Here is a 24,761-nt window from a genome sequence, read left to right on the forward strand (position 1 = left end):
TCGCGTCTGAGGACCTTTGCCCTCTCTGCCCAGAACAATCATCGCTTTTCAGATTCCTTGGCTGACTGACTGATTTCCTTCTCACTCTTCAAGTCTCCGTTTAAATGGCAGCTTATAAAGTTCTCTTATAACAACCCTCCCTATCTAATGTCAACCTCCTATTATTCTCCATATCCACACTTGGTCTATATCCGTCCTTGACGTGATTCTTGTCTCATTTGCTTGTTTACCTGTTTGCTCCGTTTTCCTCATTAGACTGTAAGTTCCATGAAGGCAGAAATCACGTGTATTTGTGTCAGGATTGAAGCGCCAATGTCTGGCAGTGTCTGGCATACAAAAAGTCCTCCATAAACACAGAAATACTTGTCAAACGAATGAATCGACATTCCCAAGGGATCACAAGATGCCTGTTCAGTCACGAAGAACATTGCACTGTGAGTTTTCCAAAGAATAGCAGTGAAACCAGATGCCTTTCAAGCTCTTCTGCCCAGGCAAAGTGTTGGCATTCGTTCTCGGTTTTCTAGTTGTCACAACGACTGCCCCCTTGCCACAAGGGACACACACCCCTCCTCGACCCGCTGGCATTTACCCAATCTCCCGATCCCACCCACCTCGCAGGAGTCCCTTCATTGGTCCTACTGTCAAGGCCTCCGGGGGGGGCGGGATGTCAGCTCGAGCAGCTACTGGCCCAAGGAGACGTCTCTCTAGCGCGAGCTGCTTGAAGTCAGCCAAATCAAAATGCAGTTGCGGGGAGGCTCGGTCCTGTTGGAATCTATGACTGGCTGAGATCTACGGCCCGGGCGGCCGGCGCACCGCCTCTCCGAGCGCGGATTGGCCAGAGCTGCCGTCAGTCAGCAGGAACAGCCTTCCCCCTCGCCATCTGGCTCACTGCGGGCGAAAAATTCTCGAGATTTTCCAGCAGAAGAGCCAGTGGCTGTTCTAGGTGCTTACTCCAGAAAGCAGAAAACCTCGGGGAAGGCAATCTTACTTACCCAGCAGCAAAGTCTCTTCCCCGCCCTCTGTTAATTAATTAGAAAATTTCCAGGGACGTAACCATCGCGAGGTAAGAGCCTAGAGAGTACACTTCATTTATTTCTAACAGTTTATGATATTATTTATAGGCGGGGTCGCATCCCAGCGCTCAGGGTTTGCGGAATGGAGAGTAAACGGAGGGTTCTTCAGGAGGGGAGGGGAAAGGTAGGTTTAAATCCCCCAGCCCCACAGTCAGCGTCTGGGTTTTGTGTGCGCCGCTTTCTTCTCTTTGGAGGTCATGAGTAGCAACTCCTGTCGGGGCCCACCCCCGCTGCGCTGCCGGCAGTGGGCGTTTCCCGCCGAGACCCCCGCGCTCGGCCTTGAATTTGACTGCAGGCTGGAGGCGCCACCATTGCGAGTGGAGTGGGCCGGGGTTGGACGACAGGAGAGACCATGGACCGGATGGTGGAAAGGGCGGGAGCTGCTCGTTCGCGTTTCGCCGTAGCGAGGATCCGGGTCGCCCTGCTTGCACCCCGGACTCGAAGATGCTGCAGGGGTCAGCGTGCCATCTCCGTCTCAGATGCAACCGGGGTGAGGGAGACGTGGCGACACCCGAGATCTGTGCGGCGAGAGGGTGGTTGGGAGGCGGAGACCGGGCGGCGGAAGGTGCTGGAGGGAGCCCAGCCATCTGCAAAGCGACGCGGGCGGGCGGGTGTGCTTCCTGCTGTGTATCACACTGGCTACTCATCTGTCAAGCCAGCGAGCGAACCCAGGATCCTGAATTGTCCGAGGGTGAGCGTTTCAGGTGTCCGGCATAGAGCAGGATGCAGAGCCCTGGTTGGTGCCCATCTGAGGATGTGGGTTTTGCTTTGCGAAGAGAGGCCTTGTGGCGGGTTTTTTTTGTGTTTTGTTTTGTTTGTTTGTTTGTTTGTTTAAGCAACCGCTTCATGTAGATGCGAAATTTCACAGGAGGCGACAAAGACGAGACTCCGAGTGGAACTAGCCAGGGAATTTGGAGTCCCTAAAGCTCCACTGGACTTTCTGAGCTTCAGACTGAAAAATGTGCAGCAAGGCCTCTTAAGCCGTTTGCACCCATCCTCCACCTGTTTGGAGGAAGGAATGAGATTGTCGTCGGTTTCAAAATGAGTGACAAGAGACGGATTATAATGGTCTTGAAGAAGAGTAGTGATATCATGGTATTAGAGGAAGAGAACAGATGCACCACTGGGGTAATAAAGTAGTGACAATTTTTGAGTAGTGAGTTCTTGTTAATGATTTTTCTGTTGCAACTGCAGTCACTTTCTACTGATGACTGACACAGGCACCTCCCTTGACTAGAATCTTAGAGAAGAGGAAGGAAGAGGGGAGATGTGCTGTTGATGTAGTATGGAATGTCAAGGAAAATCCTTAAATGAAGTTAAAAGGTACAGGTTTGGAATGTGGTCTCTGAGTTGTATCCACATTAACAAAGATGTTTTAAAAGATATCTATGGAATTAGAACCATGAATACTTTTCACGACTTTCATTCCTCTATTCACACATCTAAACATGTTCACATCAAACCCAAGGGGAATCATTTGGGGTTTTTATTGTTGTTCTTTCCCTCATGTAGACTGTTACCGTATGTTTCCCTTCCTCCCAGCAGAGTACTGATAAGATGTTAGAGTCCACATTTCCTGAAATACTTTCAGGAGGTTTCCATACCATTTGAATTTATTGGGATGCATTGGTTTCTTTAGAAAAGTTGATAAATATTTGTTTTGAGAGTATTAAAATTACCTGTGTTTCTTTTGTGGAAGTTACTGATGTGAAGATACTTGCGTGCTACTTTATAATGGGCAAATATGAATATTTTCTTAAATATTTTTGCTGGAGGGATAAATCTAAGCAGCTTTCTGTAGTACTGAACCATAGAATGCCGGAATAATTTTGGCACACACTGAAGTTACAACAATAAATTGTCCTTTTGACCTGCTTTCAGCAGTCAACAGTTTTAACTCAAATCTCCAGTGTATCTTCCTGCCAAAGACAGTGACTCTCTTATCCAAAAATAAATCTGGACAGCTCTAAGATATTTAAACCATTGAGGGGTTATAAAATGGGAATGATATGAAGATGTAAAATTGGCATAGCAATCTTGTAGCTGTATATTGTGGCTTTTCTTCACCACCTTTTATTTTTATTTATTTTATTTTTTTTAAGATTTTATTTATTTATTCAACAGAGATAGAGACAGCCATTGAGAGAGGGAACACAAGCAGGGGGGATGGGAGAGGAAGAAGCAGGCTCATACCGTAAGAGCCTGATGTGGGGCTCGATCCCATAACACGGGGATCACGCCCTGAGCGGAAGGCAGACGCTTAACCGCTGTGCCACCCAGGCGCCCCCCACCTTTTATTTTTAAATCAAGTATGTACTTCAGAAGTTTACTACAAACCAAATGCATTTTTTTCCCTTCCTGATGCATTTCACCTGAGATTTCCTCCTCTCAGGATGTGGGTTTTCAGCAGTGCCCATGTGCAGAATTTCTGTGCCTTACTCTTGTGCTCTCAGAGCTTACTTCCAGTTTAGCCCTCTTTGCTGAGAATCCCTCCTGCTAGTCATAATTGTTAAACCAGGTGCCAACATTTTTCGCTGGTCAAGAGTTCTGTGGCAGGACTTTCAAGTATCATATTAAACTGTTAAAACATTAAGGAAGAATATGGAGAAGGCCTGGTCACACAAATCAATGTGAAAATGATGAAAAAGGAAAATGTTTTCAGGCATTTATTTATTGACAGTATGGAGAATATATAGGGTTTCTCTGTGTGTATACATGTATGTGCATATGCACACATTTTAAAAAATTCATGTGATTAAAGTAAATTTGTGGGTCATACATTTTTTGTTTTGATTGGAAAATAAAAAGGAATTTGGAGAAGTTTGGTCTGGAAGGAAGATTGTCCTTTTTTTTTTTCCTTTTGATCTATGACTATCAATATATTTTAGGTTGCTGATATAAACAACCTGTTCTGTCACTAGGATTCCAGCCAAGTTCTTATCTTTATTTTCTTGCTTAGCATAGTTATTGGATTTTATTTTTGCTAGTTGAATATGGTGTGTGGGTAATGTGTTCTTGTGCTCTTAGTTGATTTAACTGTTGCTCTGACATTTTTTGTGTCTTCAAACAGCTTTCAAGCAGAATTACTTCTACCCCTGACCCTTTTGGATGTCTTTTACTTTCAGAGCTTGAATATAAATGTTCAAATGGTTTATAAAAATAAGCTAGTCTTGATTTCTGACTGAGAGATTGACATAAAGGATTCCTGAATAACTTTTTTTTTTCTTTTGAGAATGATAAACAGATGCCAATTTATAATTGCTGAACTGACAAATAATAAAATACCTCCTCGGTGTTCGTCGGTTTGTTCTCCACTCTTTCCGTTATGAAGAACACTGATGTGTTGTTTTGTTTTTCCCCTGCAGACTTTGGATTTTTTTCCACCTCATAAAGTATACTCTCTTGTCTGCTGGTCAGTGTGTAGTCGTTTCTATGGGAATTTGGAGGACTGGGGGCAGCTGATGGCTACTTCCTAGCTTGAATCTCTGGAGGAAACTTTTCCTGATGTGCAGGTTTAATTCGATGTAGTTATTTAGCTTGAGAACACAGGTCCTCTTTGAATTGTTTCCCCAGGGAATATGGAGATTAATAAGATTTAGTTCTATTGCATTGAAAATATGCAAAGTCACCTGCTTACGTAAGTGGTGCTGATCTAGTTTTGTAAACTAGCTGTATATCTGGCTCACATTTCATCTATGCCAAAAGTATTCCCTAAAGTAAATGTTTTCCTATGACTATTCTGCTTACTTTCTGAGATGATTGTGGAGATAATAAATGAGGAAGGAGGCCAGGTTGATGATTGATTTTAGTCCAGCGAGTCTTTTAAAGAAGCTGCCTAACTTGCATTTTATTTTATTTTTTTAAAAGATTTATTTTTTTATGTCAGGGAGAGAGAGAGAGTGAGCCAGAGTGTGAGGAGGAAGGGGCAGGGAGAGAGAATCTACAGTAGACTCTGTGCTGAGCACGGAGCCCAATGGTGGGGCTGGAGCCCACAACCCATGAGATCAGGACACGAGCCGAAACCAAGAGTGCAATGTTCACCCAACTGAGCCACCCGGGTGCCCCCTTTTATTTCATTCTTAAATGTTTCCAGTGGATGTTTGTTTCCTGCTAAAAATGCAGCTCTGGGTTTTGTTTTGTTCGGTTTGGAGGAGAGAGAGAGAAGAAAGACGAGAGTGCCCTAAAAGCTGCAAAAATATTTACTCAATATTTATTTGCTTCTAACTCTAGAACTCTTGTTTCAAGTAGGTGAATGACTGCAAAATGGCCCAAAGCTGAATATTGCATACATGGTTTCAGATTGAAACCAAAAGAATAGGACTTAGCTTATACAAAAACAGACTCATTATATTGTGCACTGAGACTAATATAATGTTGTATTGTCAGTTATAGCTCAGTTTAAAAGAAAAAAGAATTGCACTTCACTAATTTCTGGAGCACTCTTCAAATATGAATGGTTTCTAATAAATGCATCTTACAAGTTTTATTTTTTTCTATATGATATAAAGCTGCTTTGTGAATTATCTCCATCAATAATCAGTACTTAGTTCCCTAATGTAGATTGTATTATAGTTTGAAATTTCTTCATAAGTCCTTACCTTTATTTAACATAGTGTTGGTGAATAAAAATACCACCTTCAATCAGAAGCAGATTGATAACCAGAGATAGATACTATGCCTCCTCCACCCGTAATATTGTCACAGAAGTGAGTTTCAATCTTTCATACATGATACTGGCTAAAAGGCCAAGAAGGAATGGTCTCCTGTCTTTCATGGGACGTTAATTCTTTGGGAGGCCTTCTATGAAGGCAGGGCGCATGTTTTTCATCGCATAGATATCTAAGGGTGCTCTTTCAAAGTTCATCTTTTCTTTCTACTCTTTTATTTACTGTTCTTACACAGAGCTAGACTGATTTCCAAAAATTTATTTGAAAATGATTATTTGAAGTCTGCAATGCATTTACTGACTGGTTCACTCACGTTGGGCTTTGTGTGTGTGTGTGTGTGTACGTGCCTTTTCCCGAGATATATTTTTTCAAGTCCACTTTTTATTGTGAAATAATTCAAACATACAATTAGAGTAATACAATACCTGCATTATCAAATCTTGACATTATGCTATCTTTTCCAGTTGGTTTTTAATACATAAACAAAGTACCGTGGAGTTGAATTTTTGCTTAGAACCTTATTTGTATGGAAAACTGCCAGAAACACAGCCCTTCCTGCAGGGGTGTAGGAATTCCCCCCTGACAACACCCAGGGGAGGATTCAGCTTTGGGGCAGAGTCCAGAAATGGGGGTGCAGAGTAATAGTTTCAAAGAAATGTAGTGTGGTTTCAGGCACTAGCTCTGGCTGCGGTATTCCACAGCACGCAAGGGCTGGGCTGCTGGGTGTGTAGATTGGAGACCGGCAGCTGTTAATGTAAATGCATAGGTCAGTTGCTCAGAAGTCACAAAGTGGTGCCCCCCAATCCCAGTGATCACACACATCGGAAACTGGCTCACCCTTGTGCCTGTGGGAGTGTTTGCACGAACCATTCTACATTAACCATAGTAATGAAATATGTGAAGTTTAGTAAGTTGACAAATCTTAAAAGAAAACAGAATTTAGATCCTAGATGGTGTCTTTGCTAAAACTTGGGCACTCTGAGTGCAGAACTGTCCTAACAATTCTATTAACCAATTACTTTTCTTATTTCTTTCCCCCTGAGGAGACTGGTACTGTCAACATTTGCCCCTACCTTTTCTAAAGAGCAAAGGAGTTAATAAAGGGAAGAATATTTATTTACACCCATGGTTTATATTCTTGCTATGCGAAGTACAGGCTTGCTGGATCAGCAGTTTGCTGTCACCAGGGAGCTGGCTGGAAATGCAGAATCTCAGGCTCCACCCCAGACAGACTGAATCAGAATCCTCATTTTAACAAGTTTCCCAAGTGACTGACTGTAGGTTGAAGTTTGAGAAACACTTGTTCTATATGCTATATACACATTGTTAAATTTTTATAGAATTTAAGCACTGTGAAAGGGGTAGGTAAATCGATTTTGGTTTTGATCCACTATTCTTAGAAGTAGGCTGTTAGGTGCCACATTCTTTATGGCCTTAGGCTTTGGTAATATCTAATGATACATCAGTTATATGTGAAATTACTGATGGAATCTCTCTCTCTCTCTCTCTCTCTCTGCCTCCCCCTCCCCAGTTGCATCGTTTTTCTTGAAGACGTCTATTCCATTGTTGTTCTGTTGACCGGTCCCACTTTCCTGAGTCCTTTGGAATTGAGTTATGTCCACAGCTGCCTTAATTACTTTGGTTAGAAGTGGTGGGAGCCACGTGAGAAGGAGAGTGCTGCTGAGCTCCCGCCTACTGCAGGACGACAAGCGGCTGACACCCACCTGCCACACCTCCACTACTGAGCCTAGGTGTTCTCGGTTTGACCCGGATGGCAGCGGGCGTCCAGCCACCTGGGACAATTTTGGGATCTGGGATAACCGCATCGATGAGCCCATTCTGCTGCCGCCCAGCATTAAGTATGGCAAGCCAATTCCCAAAATCAGTCTGGAAAACGTAGGCTGTGCCTCGCACATTGGCAAACGAAAAGAGAATGAAGACCGGTTTGTCAGCGCTCAGCTAACGGATGAGGTCCTGTACTTTGCCGTGTATGACGGGCACGGCGGACCTGCAGCTGCTGATTTCTGTCACACTCACATGGAGAAATGCATCATGTATGTACAATGACTTTCGCTCTTGACTTTGCAGTTTACCTTATACTTCATGTTTAAACTTTAACCTTTTGGCTGAGATGTTCACTGTTAACCTAGTTATTTGAGTGGTTCCATACCATTGTTTTATGAACAAGCAGTAGCTTAAGCATCCCACTTATTACTGGTGGTTATCACCATTCCACGGTGTATGTTTTGACAACTCACCTGGTGAGAGCGTTGACCAGGATAACAGCACTTTGATTTGTGATCATTTCAAGCTAAGTAATTATAAAGTACGTGATCTCATGTATAAAGAAAAGCATTTACTCCTACCGGTGCCCGAATATAGTACTTCAATAAATGGTAATTCTTCTTGCAAGTGGTATGAATAGCTTTAGATGATTGACAGTAGTATGGGGAAAATGCATTTAATGAGGGTGTTTTGGAGATCTTTAAAAAGTTTATTTACTGCAGTTATTAATGTATTTTGGGGATCATATGACTTGAATTAAGGGGAGAACATATGACTGTTGTCATCCTGTGTATAGTTATTCATGCTATTGATTTATTCATATTTTGATCTCAGTGACATAAATTTATTTGAAGGAACTTTTGACCTGTCAGGGTTGTGGTTAGAAGTATTATTCTTTAAGGACGGAGACTTGGACTTTTATTGTTCTTAAAGGCTTATCTCCCTGTCTAGTTATTTCCTAATTTCATTTGCTAATCTGTGGGTTTTAAGCGTCTGAGAGGCAAACCATGGAGGTCCATTGTATGGAATAACAGCTAGCCAGAGGGACCTAGATGAAGAAGAGAAACCTATTATAAAATGATTGTTTGGGGCTCTTTTTTCCTTTCCACAAAGGGATTTGCTTCCTAAGGAGAAGAATTTGGAAACTGTGTTGACCTTGGCTTTTCTAGAAATAGATAAAGCCTTTGCAAAGCACGCCCACCTGTCTGCTGATGGTAAGTAAAACAATCACATTCCTTAGGGTCTTGGGGCATGTCTAATGAAAGGAAACAATTGAAGCCTTTGGGGTGGGAATGTAAGTTTATTTGCGAGGATGCTTATGTGGAAAATGATTTTACATAAGGAATAACTTTAAAAATCCAAAGTAGTGTCAGTACCTCATTTTTAAATGAAGTATATTGGAGAATTTTTCCAAAAATTGAAGCTCTAACATGGTTCTGATACTGAATTTGAATTTTAAAAAGATTTTAAAAATTTTAAAATTACTCTTTATATGGACCGGAGGGCCATACTATGGGAGGGTTTACTGCTTTTGGTTTTTTAGATGAATCTCATGACCTAGTACCGAAATACACTATAGGGTAATCTTGTTTAGACACGTAGTAGTTGTCCAGACAAGAAAAAAATTGCTAACTGGTCCTAAATAAGAAAAGACAATGGCTAATACGCACTACTTTGTTTAATTAGAAGGAAAATATGTTTTCTCCCACTTCTAAAAGAGTTTGGTCTTGCAGCTTTTTGGTAACTAGTGATATTTTTGTTTTTATTTGTTAAACACAAGGACATGTCAGCTGATTTTTTTAAATTTATGTACTGTATGTCCTTAAATTTTGAAAGTAAAACGTTTCTGATTTTGACTAAATTTATCAAAAGCATTCAGAAAAATGTAGCTAGTGTTTTCTAGTTAGCTGACCCCCACATCTTTTGCTCCTAAAGGTAATCTTGAAAACTTCTGCAGTGATCATGTAAATGTATGCATGCAGAACTCATAACTGATTTGACAGTGAATCACACAATATTAATCTGTGTTTGGTTCATCTTTTTATTTAAAGGACGTCAAAGCACCACAGAAATAACATTTCACAAGTTTCAGTTGGAGAGCAGAGGGATGGAAATTCTCCTCATTGCACTGATAAGGCCAGTTGCAGAGTGAGGGCTGGGGTTTCCCTGGCACCCACAGTGTTTAATGATGAGGATTATAGAGGATGACTAGGACGGCTCTATTCACCATCTTAACGATTTTTTCCTGCCCTTTTTTGAGAACCTTACTGTCATCATACTTTTTGGAAAAGCATTAGCGTCCACTCTCTTTGTTCAGGGATTTGTTTTCTTATTTGTAGATCATTCGGCCCATTTTCTCTTCTCCTTCATTCCTTTGGACTTTTTTCCTTCCAGCTGGCTCCTCACGTTTGAAAATAGAGGTTGAGAGAAGGTAAATTGTAGGTATAAGATTGAGCTCTTGTTCCTAATGGGTAAAATATAGGAGGTAGAATGGAACAAACACTTTCTGGTAGTTTTATTTTCATGACTCTGAATATTGGCGTGCTCTTGTTTCATCCATAACCAGGTTGGCTGTATCTCACACAATTGGTGTTTATTGGCGGTAAAGCAGGTGGTGTGCCCAGCTTATTGTTATTATTATATTTCTTCTTCTGTCAGAAGAAAGCGCTCAAGTTTATCATGCAGACCTGACCGTGGGGGCCAACAACCAAAACATTAACCCTTCATGGGTGCAGTCAGCCCTTTGGTAAAGGATCTGATCAACAAGGGCGCTGAAAACTGAGATTTGGTGTAAAATATGAGAGGACCCCTTTCATTTTATTAAATAAATTATAATTCAAGGAAATTTTGAACTTAGGGAAAAATTTGTTTAACTTGCCTACCTTAAAGGAAACTTTCTAAAGGTGCCTTACTCAGAGACAGTTGTACAAAGAAAGTAATCATAAAAATATAATTAATTTCTAATAATAAATTTAAATTGTATTTATTTAACTTAGTTTGCCTGTCATACGCTTTGAGTTAATGATCCCAGAACTTTTATAAGATATTCTAAAATTTATTTTTCATTTAATGGCCATTTGTTTGCAAGTATAATGGAGACAATGGAATGATACTAGTGTGTTACTAAATACTAAAGGAAAGGGGTCTACTATGACATTGTTGTTCTTAAATCTTGTTTTGTATGTATTCTTATTGATCACTTGGTCTGTGTGTGTGTTTTTAAGTAAGTATTTTTGGAACAACTTGAAAATTTATACTTAGTAAATGGCCAAGGCTTTCAACATTGTTTAAAATTGCCTTTTGATATTCGGGGCCTGTTTTATCAAATATATTAAAGCCACTGAAGATAGATGCTATAAATTGTTTAACTTTTCAATTTGTGAATTAGAAAAAACATGCCGTTTCACATTTCAAGGTTATTATTTAAATTAAAAACATTTTTTTTTGTTTTGTTTTTTAGTAAGAACTGAAGCCGTATCAGTATTATAAGAGTGGATAATATTCTTTTTGGCAGAGCTCTAGGTAGGACCCAGGCTAGTTAAATAAAATTGTGAAGTAAGTACAGTATGCCCTTTCCAGGTTTTTTTTTTTAAACTTTTCTATCAGCACCAGTCCCATTTTCCCTCCTTGAACCCTTCTAGTGAGCAGCTTAAAGGTAGGGACCATGCTTATTCATTTTGAATCTCCAGCGCTCAGTACCCCATATAGAATCTGGAAGGCACTCAATAATTATTTGGACTGACCTGGTCTTCATGCCTGTTCTTTCTCACCAACATTATTACAATTTATTCTTTGATTATCCTAGAGCCGATTAACCAAATTTTTAATATAATGTATGTGTTTTAATGAGTTATCACTCCTGAGTGTATTTGAATTTTAAGGAGGGGAAGCCTGAAAAGAGATTGATTAAACCATAGGAATGAATCAGCAATGGTAGAATTTGGGGTATATGTGGGAGGGGTCCCCCTCAATTACAATATATTAGCTTTCTTGAGAGAAAGTGAAAAAAATAAAGTGAACATAAAACATTTTACTCTTTTCAAGAATTTAGTCCAAAGCTGTCACATCTGCAAGTGCTTCAAATTATCCTGTTAGCATTTAAAATAGTTACTATTTCAGTTTAAAATGGGGGTGATTTGAGGAGAAGAAAATCAGAATGCCACTTACCAAAAATAGCAAGAATCTTGCCTTTATGAAATTGCTGGCTATTTTTATTGATTTGTTGTTGTCACATTTTGAAATTACCCTTATTTATGGAGCTAATTTCATCACCATCTTTAAATATTTCTGGATTCAATTCATGCCAGTCGTGTGTATTTTTGCAATTAATGAAACCAGCCAGAAAATTCAAATGATATCCCATTACTCTCCTGTTTATGAACAAATCTCCCTTAAAACAAACGGGGTGGTAGAAAACTGAGATTATATCCTTTACATTCTATAAACTCTTCCAAGTGTTTCTAGATTGCTTAAGGCTTGAAAGCAACAAAGCTCCCCAAGAGACAAATGGATCAAAAAGAGAAGACTTGCTCTGATGTTCAGAGTGTGAGATGTTGGTGGCAGCATCGTGAGTCCCATGGGAAACATCCATGCTCTTCACATTACCTGATCTCTACAAAATAATCAGTGTTAGAAAGGCAGTGTTTTTGAGCACTCTTATTATACTGGGCGTAGCCAAAAGAAAAAACAACAGGGACGACACTGAAGAGATGCTTCTTGTGCTGTTACTGCTTCAGCTCATTACTTGGATTTTGGTGTTCATGAGTCCTACATGTCTGGAACACCTGTGTTTAATAAATATTGAAAACCGTATTGGTTTATATGTATTATTGTTTACACGGTAAACAATAATTACCAGGGGGGGTTATACTTTGAAAAGTACAGCTTTTATTCTTATGTTGCCATTCAAAAACTTGATCATCTTTCTTTTGATATGTCGACCTGCAACACCGGGGAAAGGAGAGAGCTGCAGAAATACCCATTTTGTGCATTCCATAAATTTATAAACATGCACTAAAGCCTTACTAGCCAGTATTTAAACAATTTAAATTAATCCGTCTACTAAAAAAATGCATTAAGCATCATTAAACAAATATGTTACTTCTTGTATCTGGTATAGGAGGTGCTTTAATTCCTTCTTGATAGATATTTGAATCCCAGTAATTTGGTGGTATACTGTAGTGCACATCTTGTCTAACTATGTACTGCTTATCAGATACAAATTATTCACTGCTGTATCCATGAATTTTCCCACTAGTTATTGGGACAATTCTGATATTGGTACCAAACAAATTGACAGTACCTTTTTTTTCAGCTCTGTAGAGGTACTGATTTACTTCTCAGGACTAACTGTTAAAGTGTGTGTGAGTGGTGTGCCTGTGTGTGTGTGTGTGTGTGTGTGTGTGTGTGTGTGTGTATGTGTGTGTATGAGAGAGAGAGAGAGAGAGAGAGCATGCGTATATAGATGCATGTCTGTGGTATACCGCATGTATGTTTTGTATGCCTGCATTTGGATATAGTTTTCCCAACTGTGGGAAGCTGTGAAACTAAGAAGTTTTACTCTGAGGTGAAAAAACAGATTCAACTACAAATACCATCAACTTGGGCAAACTGAGTCTTGAATTCATTGATATGGCACCTCCTGGAATATTATGTAATATGTCAGTGAAATTTTCACCAAAATAAAAAACCTTCCCCTTATTTTGCTGCTCTTTCTCTGCCCTCCTCTGTGTTGCAGGTTTGTAATGTTTGAGCACAATTCCTGGGTGAATTTCCTATTTGCCTCTGTGCGTGTTATTTGTGGCAGAGAACTGTGCCCGGTCAGCAGCTCTAGACCTGGAGCCCGTGGACACTATATGCTGGGCTTCAGTGGAAAGAGAGATCTGCTTAATTTTGTCCCAGGTGAAGGAGTCCAGCGGTTCCTAGCCTGGACTACTGGAAGGTTCCCACATCCTCTTTGTCCCATTAGTTGAGATGACTTGCAGTAGGAAATGTCCAGTGAGTGTTAAGACCTTATTGAAAGATGTCTTAGTTTTATAGTTTTTGTTGTTAGGGCAAAAAGTGAGAATTTATACTTCCATGTTAAATGTTAAATGAAATAAATGCTTATTTGATATTTATTTCTTAGATGCTTAGCAAACCAGAATCAACAGTTAGTTTTGAAAACTTGCCCATAAATCCTGGGATTTTGGAACTGTGAAGTTGGGTTGGGTAAAACTCGAGCTCTTTTAAATTCCTGGATGGCCGAGGTGGCCATGAATGACAATAGAATCCTAAACAGAGAAACCTGAAAGCGTTTATAAAATTTTAACTCTTTTGATGAAGCTAATTAAAACCACTTTTAAAAAAAGCTGCTGCTGACCATTTAAGCGAAGGAGAGGAATACTAAGTTCCCTGGACAGGTGGCATCTGAGTGAATGCCTGTGCTCTCTTGCCTGGGGCTTCCCATCTTTGGAAAAGATCATAGTGGTTAAACGGTGAACGTTCCATCATATAACGTTTTGGGGAACTCAAAAGTTAACTTTTGTAATATGAACATCACTGATATTTATGCTAAAACATTTACGTTGTACAATGACAAATATGTAATATGTTTTAGCATTGCTGAGATACTACCTTGCACAACAGTTCCAAAATCAAAAGATCAATGGGAAGATAGTGTAACTATAAATGCTATTTCTCAATAAATTAGATTCAGCATGGATATAAAAGATTAAGTAGGGTTTATTAATGTTTTTTTCCATTTTACTTTTCTGATTAAAGCAGGCATTTTAATATACCAATTGGAAAATATATTTTTATATCTATCTCTATCTGTCCAAAATATATTACTGATGAAATTTTTTAAAGTGTCTTTTTGGAAAAAAAAAATTGCAAAGATTGAGCTTAATCAGTCAAATCAGTAGCACTTCATTTTTCCTAAATCTACCTTTGAAGAAGAAATCATCTTTGGATGATCACCCAAATATTTAATTTAGGTGTTTAAAGAATTACCCATGTTACTGAAGACAATACCTGCTTTAAATAAGTTATCTTTTTCAGTTTCTTCCAATTTGCTTTACTTTTTAGCCCTTAATTTCACAGTATTCTCACTTTTGGCAAGGCTCAATGCACCTTCAAAATTTTTAACAAGTAGTAAAGAACTTAGGGCAGATGCAGTTTGAATAAATCAAAGAAAGATGCAAAAATGTAGTTTGGATTGGCAGAAGGAAACAGTGGTAATGTCAAGCTAAGTAATATTTAATTTTGTTATTGGTCAGAAAAAATTAAATGTGAACTACATTAAGCATTTGGGAAACTAGAATGAACTTCATTCTCCACCCCCCCATATTTTCCTAATATAACGATGGCTGTAACTTTGTTTCATGTCCGGGGAGGACAAAGATAAATAGAAAAAAAAAATGTGAACCTTTAACCATTTTGGGTTTTTTTTGGTGAACATTTGTAAAATTAAAACAAATGTAGAAGGAAAGAATATAAAATATAGCACTTGAAGAGCAAATGATATGCCCTTGGCATTCTTGCTTAGCTTATTAACTGATAATATTGTCACAGGATAGGAGTTAAGGAATGGAAGAGAAAGCATTCTGAATGCATAGAAATTTTAGAAAAGTCAGCTTGCCTGAATGAGCTCAGTAGACCTTAAAGTCATTCTGCTGTTTTAGCTAATCTAATTAAAATGTTATACTTTTAATACTGATGCCTGATGTGCACACAAGGGTGTCATAATTATAAGTTCAAGTCAGCTCTAGTTTATATGAATAAAGGCCGTGTGGAGACAGTGATTCACTTTTTACCAAATTAGGTTAGCAACTTTTTCTATTTGCATGGAGCCTTGTTACTGAATTAAATACTTCTTTCTCTGCATGCTCTTACTTACATAGTTCATTTGCATTTTATTTGCATAGCTCTAGTTAGATTAGAATGATACATTTCAGCCTTAGTTTAACATGCCTGTGTTTTATTTTGTAATAAAAATTCCATATCCAATCATTTGACTGTCACTGACTTATACTCTTTTTCATAACGTTTGCAGCAACCCTTCTGACCTCTGGGACTACTGCAACAGTAGCCCTGGTGAGAGATGGTATTGAACTGGTTGTAGCCAGTGTTGGGGATAGCCGGGCTATTTTGTGTAGAAAAGGAAAACCCATGAAGCTGACCATTGACCATACTCCAGAAAGAAAAGATGAAAAAGAAAGGTACCACCTCCATTGATCATTCTATGAGGATGCTGTTTATATATTTCAAGTAGTTAGAAATGAAACCTTGCATTTTATTTTTATTTATTTATTTTTTTAAAGATTTTATGTATTTGAGAAGGAGAGAGAGCATGAGCAGGGGGGAGGGGCAGAGGGAGAGGGAGAAGCAGACTCTCTACTGAGCAGGGAGTCCGACTTGCGGCTTGATCCCAGGACCCCAAGATCATGACCTAAGCCGAAGACAGAAGCTTAACTGACCGAGCCACCCAGGCGCCCTGAAACCTTGCATTTTAAACTGATTTCTTCTTAAGTTTAACCGTGCCTTCATTTCCTGGGTATCATGTCATAGTCTTTTTTCCTTGGACCAGGATCAAGAAATGTGGTGGTTTTGTAGCTTGGAATAGTTTGGGACAGCCTCACGTGAATGGCAGACTTGCAATGACAAGGAGTCTTGGAGATTTGGATCTTAAAACCAGTGGTGTGATAGCAGAACCAGAAACAAAGAGGATTAAGGTAACAATCTGCAACAGTTGATTCCCATGCAAGGAATGAAGGCAGGATTGTTTCCAGCTACAGGCTTTCTTAGAAGCCTTAACTGAAGCCAGTATGACTTTTAAAAGGAGTAGTTTATGGAAGGATAGATGAACTTTTCAGATAAAATAAGATACTGGCCTACTGTAGGATGAAGTGCTTGGTTTTTGCTTTACCTTGTGCTGGAATTCGCCTGGTAGAATGGCTCTACCGTCCTTTCTCACCAACACCTATCATCCAGTGTCACTACCACTGGGAATCTGACCTTCACTTCCCTTTTGCACCACCTCCCTTTCTCGGACATCTTTTGCATGCTACCAATCAGTACCCCAGAGACACTACAGTTCCCTCAACACACACCCCGTTGTGAGCTGACACTTCCCTCTTGCAAGTGCTACTACCTAGTACTATATCACAGAGGCTCCCAACAATGGCAGCAGGGGATTGTTCATTGAATGATTTCTGGTCTCATAGCTATCCCACTTATATTCATTGTGTCTAACAAATACTTACGTAGTGTTTACTATGGGCCAGGCTTTGTCCAGAATGGCTACTACCACCCCATTTTACAGAGAAAACAAATCTAGAGCTTAGGCGAACTTACCTATGTTTGCTTAGCCAAAAAGTAGAGGCAGATGGCAAACCCAGGAAGCCTGGCACCAGAGACCGTGCTCTCCACCATTACCACGTGCTTGCCTCTCCACGTTCGGCTGTCTAGCTTCTTTTTTTGTGCTATTACCAAGTACATGTTGGGTTTGTCCTTGGTGGTTAATGCTATATGTTGCTAATTTTGCCCAATATATCGGCCTTCCATTTTCACTGTTAAGCTTTTAAACACAGATGACCACTCAGCAAACATAAAATCTTTGAATTTTAAAGATTATTCGAAGGCTGAGTCTATGTATTTGGTTCTGATTGCAGCTGCATCATGCCGATGACAGCTTCCTGGTCCTCACTACGGATGGAATTAACTTCATGGTGAATAGTCAAGAGATCTGTGACTTTGTCAATCAGTGCCATGATCCCAGTGAAGCAGCCCATGCTGTGATTGAGCAGGTGACACATCAGATCTTCTGCTAGAAAAGTCCCAATTTGGGGTGGTGTGGGGGTGGGGTGGGGCAGAGAAAAGAACAACCCAGATGCAGGTCTTGGTAAAGCCCGGAAGGTTTACTAGAGGCTTGAGATTTCTTTGAAATCTTGTGTTTTGGCTTCGTATTACAAGGAATTTTACACTTGATTCCATAATATTTCCAATTTAAAAATTTTTTACAGTTCTCCCAAGCAGTTAAGTAAAACTTGCATGCCAGAGAATGTGCTATATTTATTTTTTGGATTTGTACACATCTTGATATGATAGTAGTAGCAATAATAAATTACAATAATAGTTAATAGTAATATCACTTACTATGTGTCAGACACTCTTCTGTTCACATATATTTAACTCATGTAATCATCACAGTAACCTTCTGAGGTTAGAGATAGTATTATCCCTTTCCACAGATAAGGAAAACCGAGGCAGAGAGGCTGAGAAGTTAAGTAACTTATTCAAGATCACAAAACTATTAAGTTGCAGAACTGGGCTTCAAACCCAGACAGCCAAGCTCCTGGATTCAACCATAAACCGTTAAACTGGACTGCTCCAAGTAAATATCCAGTGTAGGAACACTATAGTGTAGTCAATGTCTGGTTTTTAAGAATAGATGTGTGAAAAAACAAATTCAGAAAGGTGTATGGATAGGTTATATGTGAGTGTGTCAATCAGAGCTAAATTTGGGAATACCCAGTAATACCCAGTAAAGAAAATGTAAAATTTCCATGTGTTGTTTAATATTGTATTTGGATCGATAGCTCTTTGAAGTTATAGCCATCACTGATCATTAGAGTCATGCTTTAATTTTTTTTAAAGATTTTATTTATTTATTTGTCAGAGAGAGAATGTGAGTAGGGGGAGTGGCAGGCAGAGGGAGAAGCAGGCTCCCTGCTGAGCAAGGAGCCTGATGCAGGACTTGATCCCAGATCCGCAGGACGCTGGGATCAATGACCTGAGCGAAAGGCAGCTGCTTAACCAACTGAGCCACCCAGGCGTCCCGAATCATGCTTTAATTTCATAGCTATTTTTGCATTTCCCAATTTTTACATTTGCAACTGGGAAGGCAAATTTAGCCCAAACTTTTAAGTGCTTATATTTGTAATAAAGACATAAGACCTCACTTAAAAAGCATTATTTGCTTGAAAATAGGTGGGCAAGCATGAATTATTCTCTTGGTTACTGTGTGTGTTCATGAGGTTACAGAAATGGGCCCAATCCCGTGGGTGATCACTTCTTTCCTAATTTCACCTACCAGTGGAGATATGTGTGTTCTCATTCACACGAGCAAAGATATTTTAATGACTGCATGGTATTCTGCTATATTTGTGTACAGTAATTCATTTACTAGTTCCCCTAACCAGCAAATTTAGTTTATGTTCACTTTTCCATATTAAAGAGCAGGGGAGCACTGTATAAACATTCTTGTATCTACTTGTGCTTATCTATTTCCTTCATATATTATTTTCTTAGGTAAAGCTCTTAGAAAATTACTAGGTAAAAGGATACACTGTATTCTAAAACTTTTAATAAATCGCCCTCCAGAAATGCTATTCCAATTTATCCCTTCCTAAGCATGTTTATAAATTTCTGTTTCTCCAAATGCTTATCATAGTTTTTGCCAATTTGATAAGTAGAAAAGTCAATTTTAGTGTTTTAAATTTGCATCTTTTTTCATTGTTGGTGGAGCTAACCATCTGCACAGGTTCATCAGCAGTTGTATTTCTTGTCTGTGTATAGTGTTCTTCCATTATTTTATAGGCATGTTTGTCTTTTTCAGGGTTATTGTAACAACTTCCTATATGTTAAGTATATTAGTACTTTGATGCTAAAAACTTTTCTTTTTTGGTCTTTCGACTTGTTTGTAAAACTTTTTTGTATTTTGATGCTTTTTATATCAGATATTTTTATCAACCCTTTCCCTCACAGTTTTGGTCTCAGGCTTTAATTCTTTTGAAATACATTTGCTGTTAAATATAATCCCAAGCACTTCTTAAAATGATGACTATGTCATTTGCTATTTGAATTAGTTCCTAAAATTGATTTACAGTTCTCCTACTATAGGAAATTTAGTTTATGCCACTTTTCCATTTTGTAGGGAGCATAATATTGTCATTGTATCTTATACATTGATTTCCTTAGGTTATTACTTTTTACCTTGTATTAGTCCCTATGCTAAATGCTTTGTTTTCTTCTTTAAGAGCTGCACATCTTGTGTCTTAGTCCACTGGTATTTCTGTTGCCAAAATTGCTACAATGGCATATAGTTAATATGGTCGGTTTTTTTCAGGGGGGTCATCTGTTATTCTACGTACAATTTAATAAACTGTGTGAACCTGATACATGGTGAATGAGTCACAAACCGCTGTGAAGTAACTGGTTTAGTAACTGTATTTTGAATGAAATTATAGCCCTCCAGAGGAACGATGATGTTTCTTCATACAGACTCTGATCTGGCGTGTTTTTTTCTTCCTTCCTGCTAAACCTTGCAGGCAATACAGTATGGTAGTGAAGATAACAGTACTGCGGTAGTAGTGCCTTTTGGTGCCTGGGGAAAATACAAGAACTCAGAAATCAACTTCTCATTCAGCAGAAGCTTTGCCTCCAGTGGACGATGGGCCTGATTGCTTGCTGGGACTTCTGTGAAATGGTTTTTCACTGAGTATGTCAAGAAACTTACTAGATCAGGGGCGCCTGGGTGGCACAGCGGTTAAGCGTCTGCCTTCGGCTCAGGGCGTGATCCCGGCGTTATGGGATCGAGCCCCACATCAGGCTCCTCTGCTATGAGCCTGCTTCTTCCTCTCACACTCCCCCTGCTTGTGTTCCCTCTCTCGCTGGCTGTCTCTATCTCTGTCAAATAAATAAATAAATAAATAAATAAAAAAAAAAAAAAAAAAAAAAAAAAAAAAAAAAAAAAAAAAAGAAACTTACTAGATCAAACAAGTCAGCTGTGTCGGGGTGACTCTGACTCACTAGATCAGTACACAAGTCAGTGTAAATGTTCTAGCCATTTACATTGTAGTGTTTCATAAATATCTGTCCTATTTATGTTCAACTGTACGTACTCAGTATAGTACGTACTCAGTATAAATATGTGTGGTTCAGCTATTGTGAGTCTCGAAGTTGAGTGAGCAAATGAAAAGTGGTTTTGACACACTTGCTGTGTGTTAAATTTCTAATTTTCTAAAACTCTTAGGCAGCTATGAGTTTCTTTTAATCAGTTGTGTTCTTTATTCATTTGGACAGATTCTTGCCTTAGAGTTCTGCAACACTAGTAGGCATTTTGACAGCTCTGCAATGTGTTAGCTGCAAGTGTTTATTTTTAATAGTTCTACCAAGGAATAAGTGTGAAAACTGAGTTCTGTGTGACTATATTTTGTATCCTGGACCACTTACTGATAAACTTCACCGTGCAAAAGACATTAATTGACAGACTATGACGTTGCTAAAGCATGCGCATATTTACGACAGTGCACTTTCGTATTTCAGCTGTGTCCCTTGGTCTCCATTCTTCTTTTTCTGTAGCTAAGAATGCTGTATAGTTACACAGACTACTCCTTTAAATCAGAGAAGTATGTACAGGCTGAGGCTTTTAGTCAAAGCTATACGAACTGAAATACTGACAGTATCAAGTACTTTGTATAAAGTTCCACTTGTTATCTCTAACTCTGTGTTTTGTGTTTTGTATATAGTATGTTTATGTCACTTTTTGTATAGAGTAAGCAAGTTGGATAATGTGTCAGTAAAAATGATACCACATTGACTGACAATGCTACAGACATAATGTGAGGTTTATGTCTCCTTTCGCTTATTTCTATGATTCATAACAAAGAATAAATCTAAAACATTAAAGCATTCTATATTTCAGCTTGCTAATGTAATTTAGGAATGCAAAACTATACTTCCTTACATCTGCATGTAAGTTTGCTGTTAAAATGTGAATCTCTACATCATGTTTGGAATTATATCTGCAGTTTATTTTGGCAGACAATGTAAATTTGTTATATGTGTGAGTGTATGTACATATGTAAATTTTGGAATAATAGAGAATTAAAGGGAACAATCTTGCATAGCTCCTTCACCAGTTAGCTTTAAATTACTGATATGTTTATCCTCAAGGACTCTTGACAAACGGAAGACAGTTTTATAGTGGAGAACCAGTGGTATTGGCAGGTGAGGAAGTGAATTTAAAATGGCTGTAGGAGATATTTTGTGGTGGGTAAATGATGTGGAAAACAGAAGCAGACTAGCATGTTGAAGCTACATTGCTATATGGTAATTTGCAAATAAAATACTAGGATGTGAGGAAAATACTGAGTGTTAAGAATGATGTGGAGTTTTGTTGTAGAAACAAGCAAAAAAAGAAACCAAGAAGATAAAGTTGGTGGAGTGTATGCCTTCTACTCTCAGTTTCATGGTCGACTTGTTTTCTGTTTTTATGTTTTATTTAAAGGTTTGTTAGAAGGAAGATGGCCCAATACAAATATTCACATCTTCTCACCTTTGGGAATGGAAGAAAATAAATCTTGAGTTTTCCTGCATATATTAATCAGGAATTTTCCTTTGACAAGAAGAAGGTGACAAAGAAATATTTCAATTTTTTTTTTCCCAAGGAACCTTAGTGAAAGTAAAAAACATTACAGAAAAGAAAATAGTCTCCTGTTCCTTGTCTGGGAAGTGAAGAACCAAAGGTAGGCTAAGAAAGCTGGAACACTTTCTTGTTCTATCTGAGTTAGGTCCCAGAACCTAAATATAGAAGCTTCACTTGGGAATATGGAGAATTTCCAAACTAACAAGCAAACAAAAACTCTAAAGCACAAAATGACATTCTGAAAATGAAGGTTTCATTTTTGATCTGAATTCTTCACATGACTATTCCTCTCTTTTACTTTAAAAACTAAGGGCGGGAGTGATGTTGTCAAGCTCAAAAGTCACTGATGCACTGAGGCAAGTGCCAGGTTTAACAAAGAGGAATTTGAAGGGTTGTCTAGGCCTTGGTTTGGGGTAGACTTTGCTCTGCTTCGCCTGAAAAGCTTTTAAAACTCAAAATCAGTCAACTTTGACTAAAGCATAAACACATACTGGTGTTTGTTTTTTAAGCCACAATGTTGAAGTATAATTTGTAGGTTATTGTAATCCACAAAAGATAATAAGCCTACAAGGAATTATGCAAATAGTAATGAAGAAAGGACTGCTCTAAATACAGTTTTTTTACTTATAACTGTGAATTTACCATGTGGCTATTACCATGTGGGTGTAGGTATAGTGTAGATTATATATTAATATAATTAAACCTAAATCCATTATAATTTATACTTGCCCTTCATTTATATGTAGAATATAAATCATCTTTATCAAATGTGTTGCCAAACTATTTGCCAACATTGATTTGGCAAAATATTCTTAAAATAAATCATTGTGATTTTTCACAAGTATAAGTTCTTCAGTACCTAATATATTCAAAAGTAAATGCTGTCCTTCTCTCCATCAACTGTTTATTTGTTGTAGATTTTTGTGTTTAAGTGCTTCAAAGTCTTATGCATTTTTTTCTGAAAAAAAAAAAGAGTTTGTTTTGAATCTCTGTACTCTATGATGTGAACTTCTCTCAAGTTCCTAAATTAAAAAGAAATTATTTGCTTTGAAGAATTATTCGTACATTGTCTGAATAGAAATTATTTTTTCAAAGTGGAATTTGATTTTTTTTTTTTTTTCAACGAATCCTGGCAGAGAATGTTTTAGGTCTGTGCTAACTCTTCAATATCAGACAGGACATTTAGTTTCCTTTCTAAGAATGGACAAGGATTTAATTTCATGGTAATATGATAGTAAGAAAATGCTTCAAGGCAGGGGAAGGCATGGTTAAAGTTTAGCATCAAACAGTTAAATACAAACATGGGTTTGTTTTTAGCACTTCAGTTCACATACTCTTATCTGCAGAAAGTGATATAAAATTTTGGTTGGATTACGTTTTATTGTACTTATTAGATTCACTTATCTGGATGACTTACGCAGAAGTAAAACATCATGTCTTTGCAAGCCAAATTCTGATGACCTGCCTGTTGCTTTTGGTATCTGGAATGGGATCCATGGATTCTGGTGGCTCCCACTGGTTGTTAGATGGTTGAAATGGTCCACTGATGGTCAAATGAGTGTTCTGGGCTGTGAAACCATGGAATTCTTCCACCTCCAAGAATGACTCATCTGCCGTTGGATTTCAGTACAAAATTTAGTAGCTTAATGTGTCCTAAATTAATTTAGTCTGCTGACATGCTCCTGTGTACATTGTTTTACAATTTAACCAAAGTGCTACTTGTGCGTACTTTGTAATTTTTCCTAGTGAGTTGATGTAATTGCTGCTTTGACCATTGTTTTAAATGTATGTATTAGAGTAATAGTGAACAGACTAAAATCAGATATCTCAGTGTTCAAAATACCATTTTAATAAAGTACATTCATTAAGCACTTTTAAAAATCCAAGTGTGTTTATTTGGAATCCAGACTCCCAATATTTATTATGTGATCCTGTGAACACTGATGTACAAGAGCCAATGAATGGTTGGGAATTTAGCAGGCAAATTGCAAAATTAGTTTGAAGAATCTTTGGAAAAAGTGTATACACTTATCTATTAAAATTTTTTTGATTTGATCTGAAACAAAATTTGTCTTTTTTTATTTCCCTCTTCCAAAATATTTACTGGTACATCAAAGGAAAATAGTCATGATGATTTTCTAATATTTTGCATGTGGTATATTTCACCGTAGCATTTCTACGTATTTAAAAAAATAGAAATAGGGGTTTGGCAGTGATCCTGTAGACCTTAGCATTATGCATTTAACATAAGCAATTTTTAATGTCCTGTTGTTAATTGAATAGTTGCATTCCATTGGTACAAGGATCTCTTCTATATTGTATTCCCTGAAGGTAACTTGGTTAACTCCATGGCAGTAGAGATCTGTCTGTCCTGTTTTGTTCAAACTCCATACCTAGCGCTCTTTATAGGTTTAGCAATGAGGAGAAAATGTTGAATCATTGATCATTAATGTTTGTTGAATAAGTTAATGCATTGAATTATACTTTCACTGATCTTATTTTAGTGGGGAAATGGACATTAGATATCTTAAATATTAAGCCAAACATAGTATTTAATGGTGAAGGAATGATACGTCACCTCTTTCGGTGTTTCCTTAGACATGATCAATTATACCTTTGTATATATATGGTTCAGAATCTTGTTCTGAACAAAAACCTAAAAGAGCAGTGCTGCATGAATGACTCTAACTAACTTTGCTTTTTCAGAAGATTGAGAAGGGGAAATGAATATTAAGGGTCTCCTTTGCATATACTAACTCATTTATTCTTCACAACAATCACACAGGGAAGCCTTTCTAATCATCCTTTTTATAGATGAGGAAATGG

The 24,761-nt window shown here is 38.2% G+C and overlaps 1 protein-coding gene across 5 annotated transcripts; it reads left to right on the top strand.

The window, feature by feature from the left end:
• The first annotated feature begins 862 nt into the window (after positions 1-862).
• PPM1K (protein phosphatase, Mg2+/Mn2+ dependent 1K) lies at positions 863-23,816 on the top strand. 5 transcript variants are annotated; one of them, XR_004628793.1, is made up of 8 exons: positions 863-1,063; positions 7,272-7,794; positions 8,639-8,739; positions 15,561-15,726; positions 16,095-16,239; positions 17,179-17,313; positions 19,837-20,027; positions 20,279-23,816. XR_004628793.1 is itself a non-coding variant. In XM_034671541.1 (8 exons), the coding sequence occupies exons 2-7, from the start codon at positions 7,355-7,357 to the stop codon at positions 19,966-19,968; spliced, it is 1,119 nt and encodes a 372-aa protein (XP_034527432.1). In that variant the 5' UTR covers positions 863-1,063; positions 7,272-7,354; the 3' UTR covers positions 19,969-20,006; positions 21,798-23,816. The 5 variants fall into 5 exon arrangements, 1 of the variants encoding a protein (XP_034527432.1); XM_034671541.1 differs by having other exon boundaries at positions 19,837-20,006; positions 21,798-23,816; XR_004628794.1 differs by lacking the exon at positions 863-1,063 and adding an exon at positions 1,139-1,563.
• Positions 23,817-24,761: the final 945 nt, after the last annotated feature.

This window comes from Ailuropoda melanoleuca, chromosome 11, assembly GCF_002007445.2.
Source record: "Ailuropoda melanoleuca isolate Jingjing chromosome 11, ASM200744v2, whole genome shotgun sequence".
Lineage (NCBI taxonomy): Eukaryota > Metazoa > Chordata > Mammalia > Carnivora > Ursidae > Ailuropoda > Ailuropoda melanoleuca.

Bases quoted from the DNA above. Each gene is read 5' to 3' on its own strand.
- PPM1K (XM_034671541.1), top strand. From the start codon at position 7,355: ATGTCCACAGCTGCCTTAATTACTTTGGTTAGAAGTGGTGGGAGCCAC. The intron at 7,795-8,638 runs GTATGTACAATG...CTTTCCACAAAG, and splicing joins CACATGGAGAAATGCATCAT to GGATTTGCTTCCTAAGGAGA. The intron at 16,240-17,178 runs GTAACAATCTGC...TTCTGATTGCAG, and splicing joins CAGAAACAAAGAGGATTAAG to CTGCATCATGCCGATGACAG.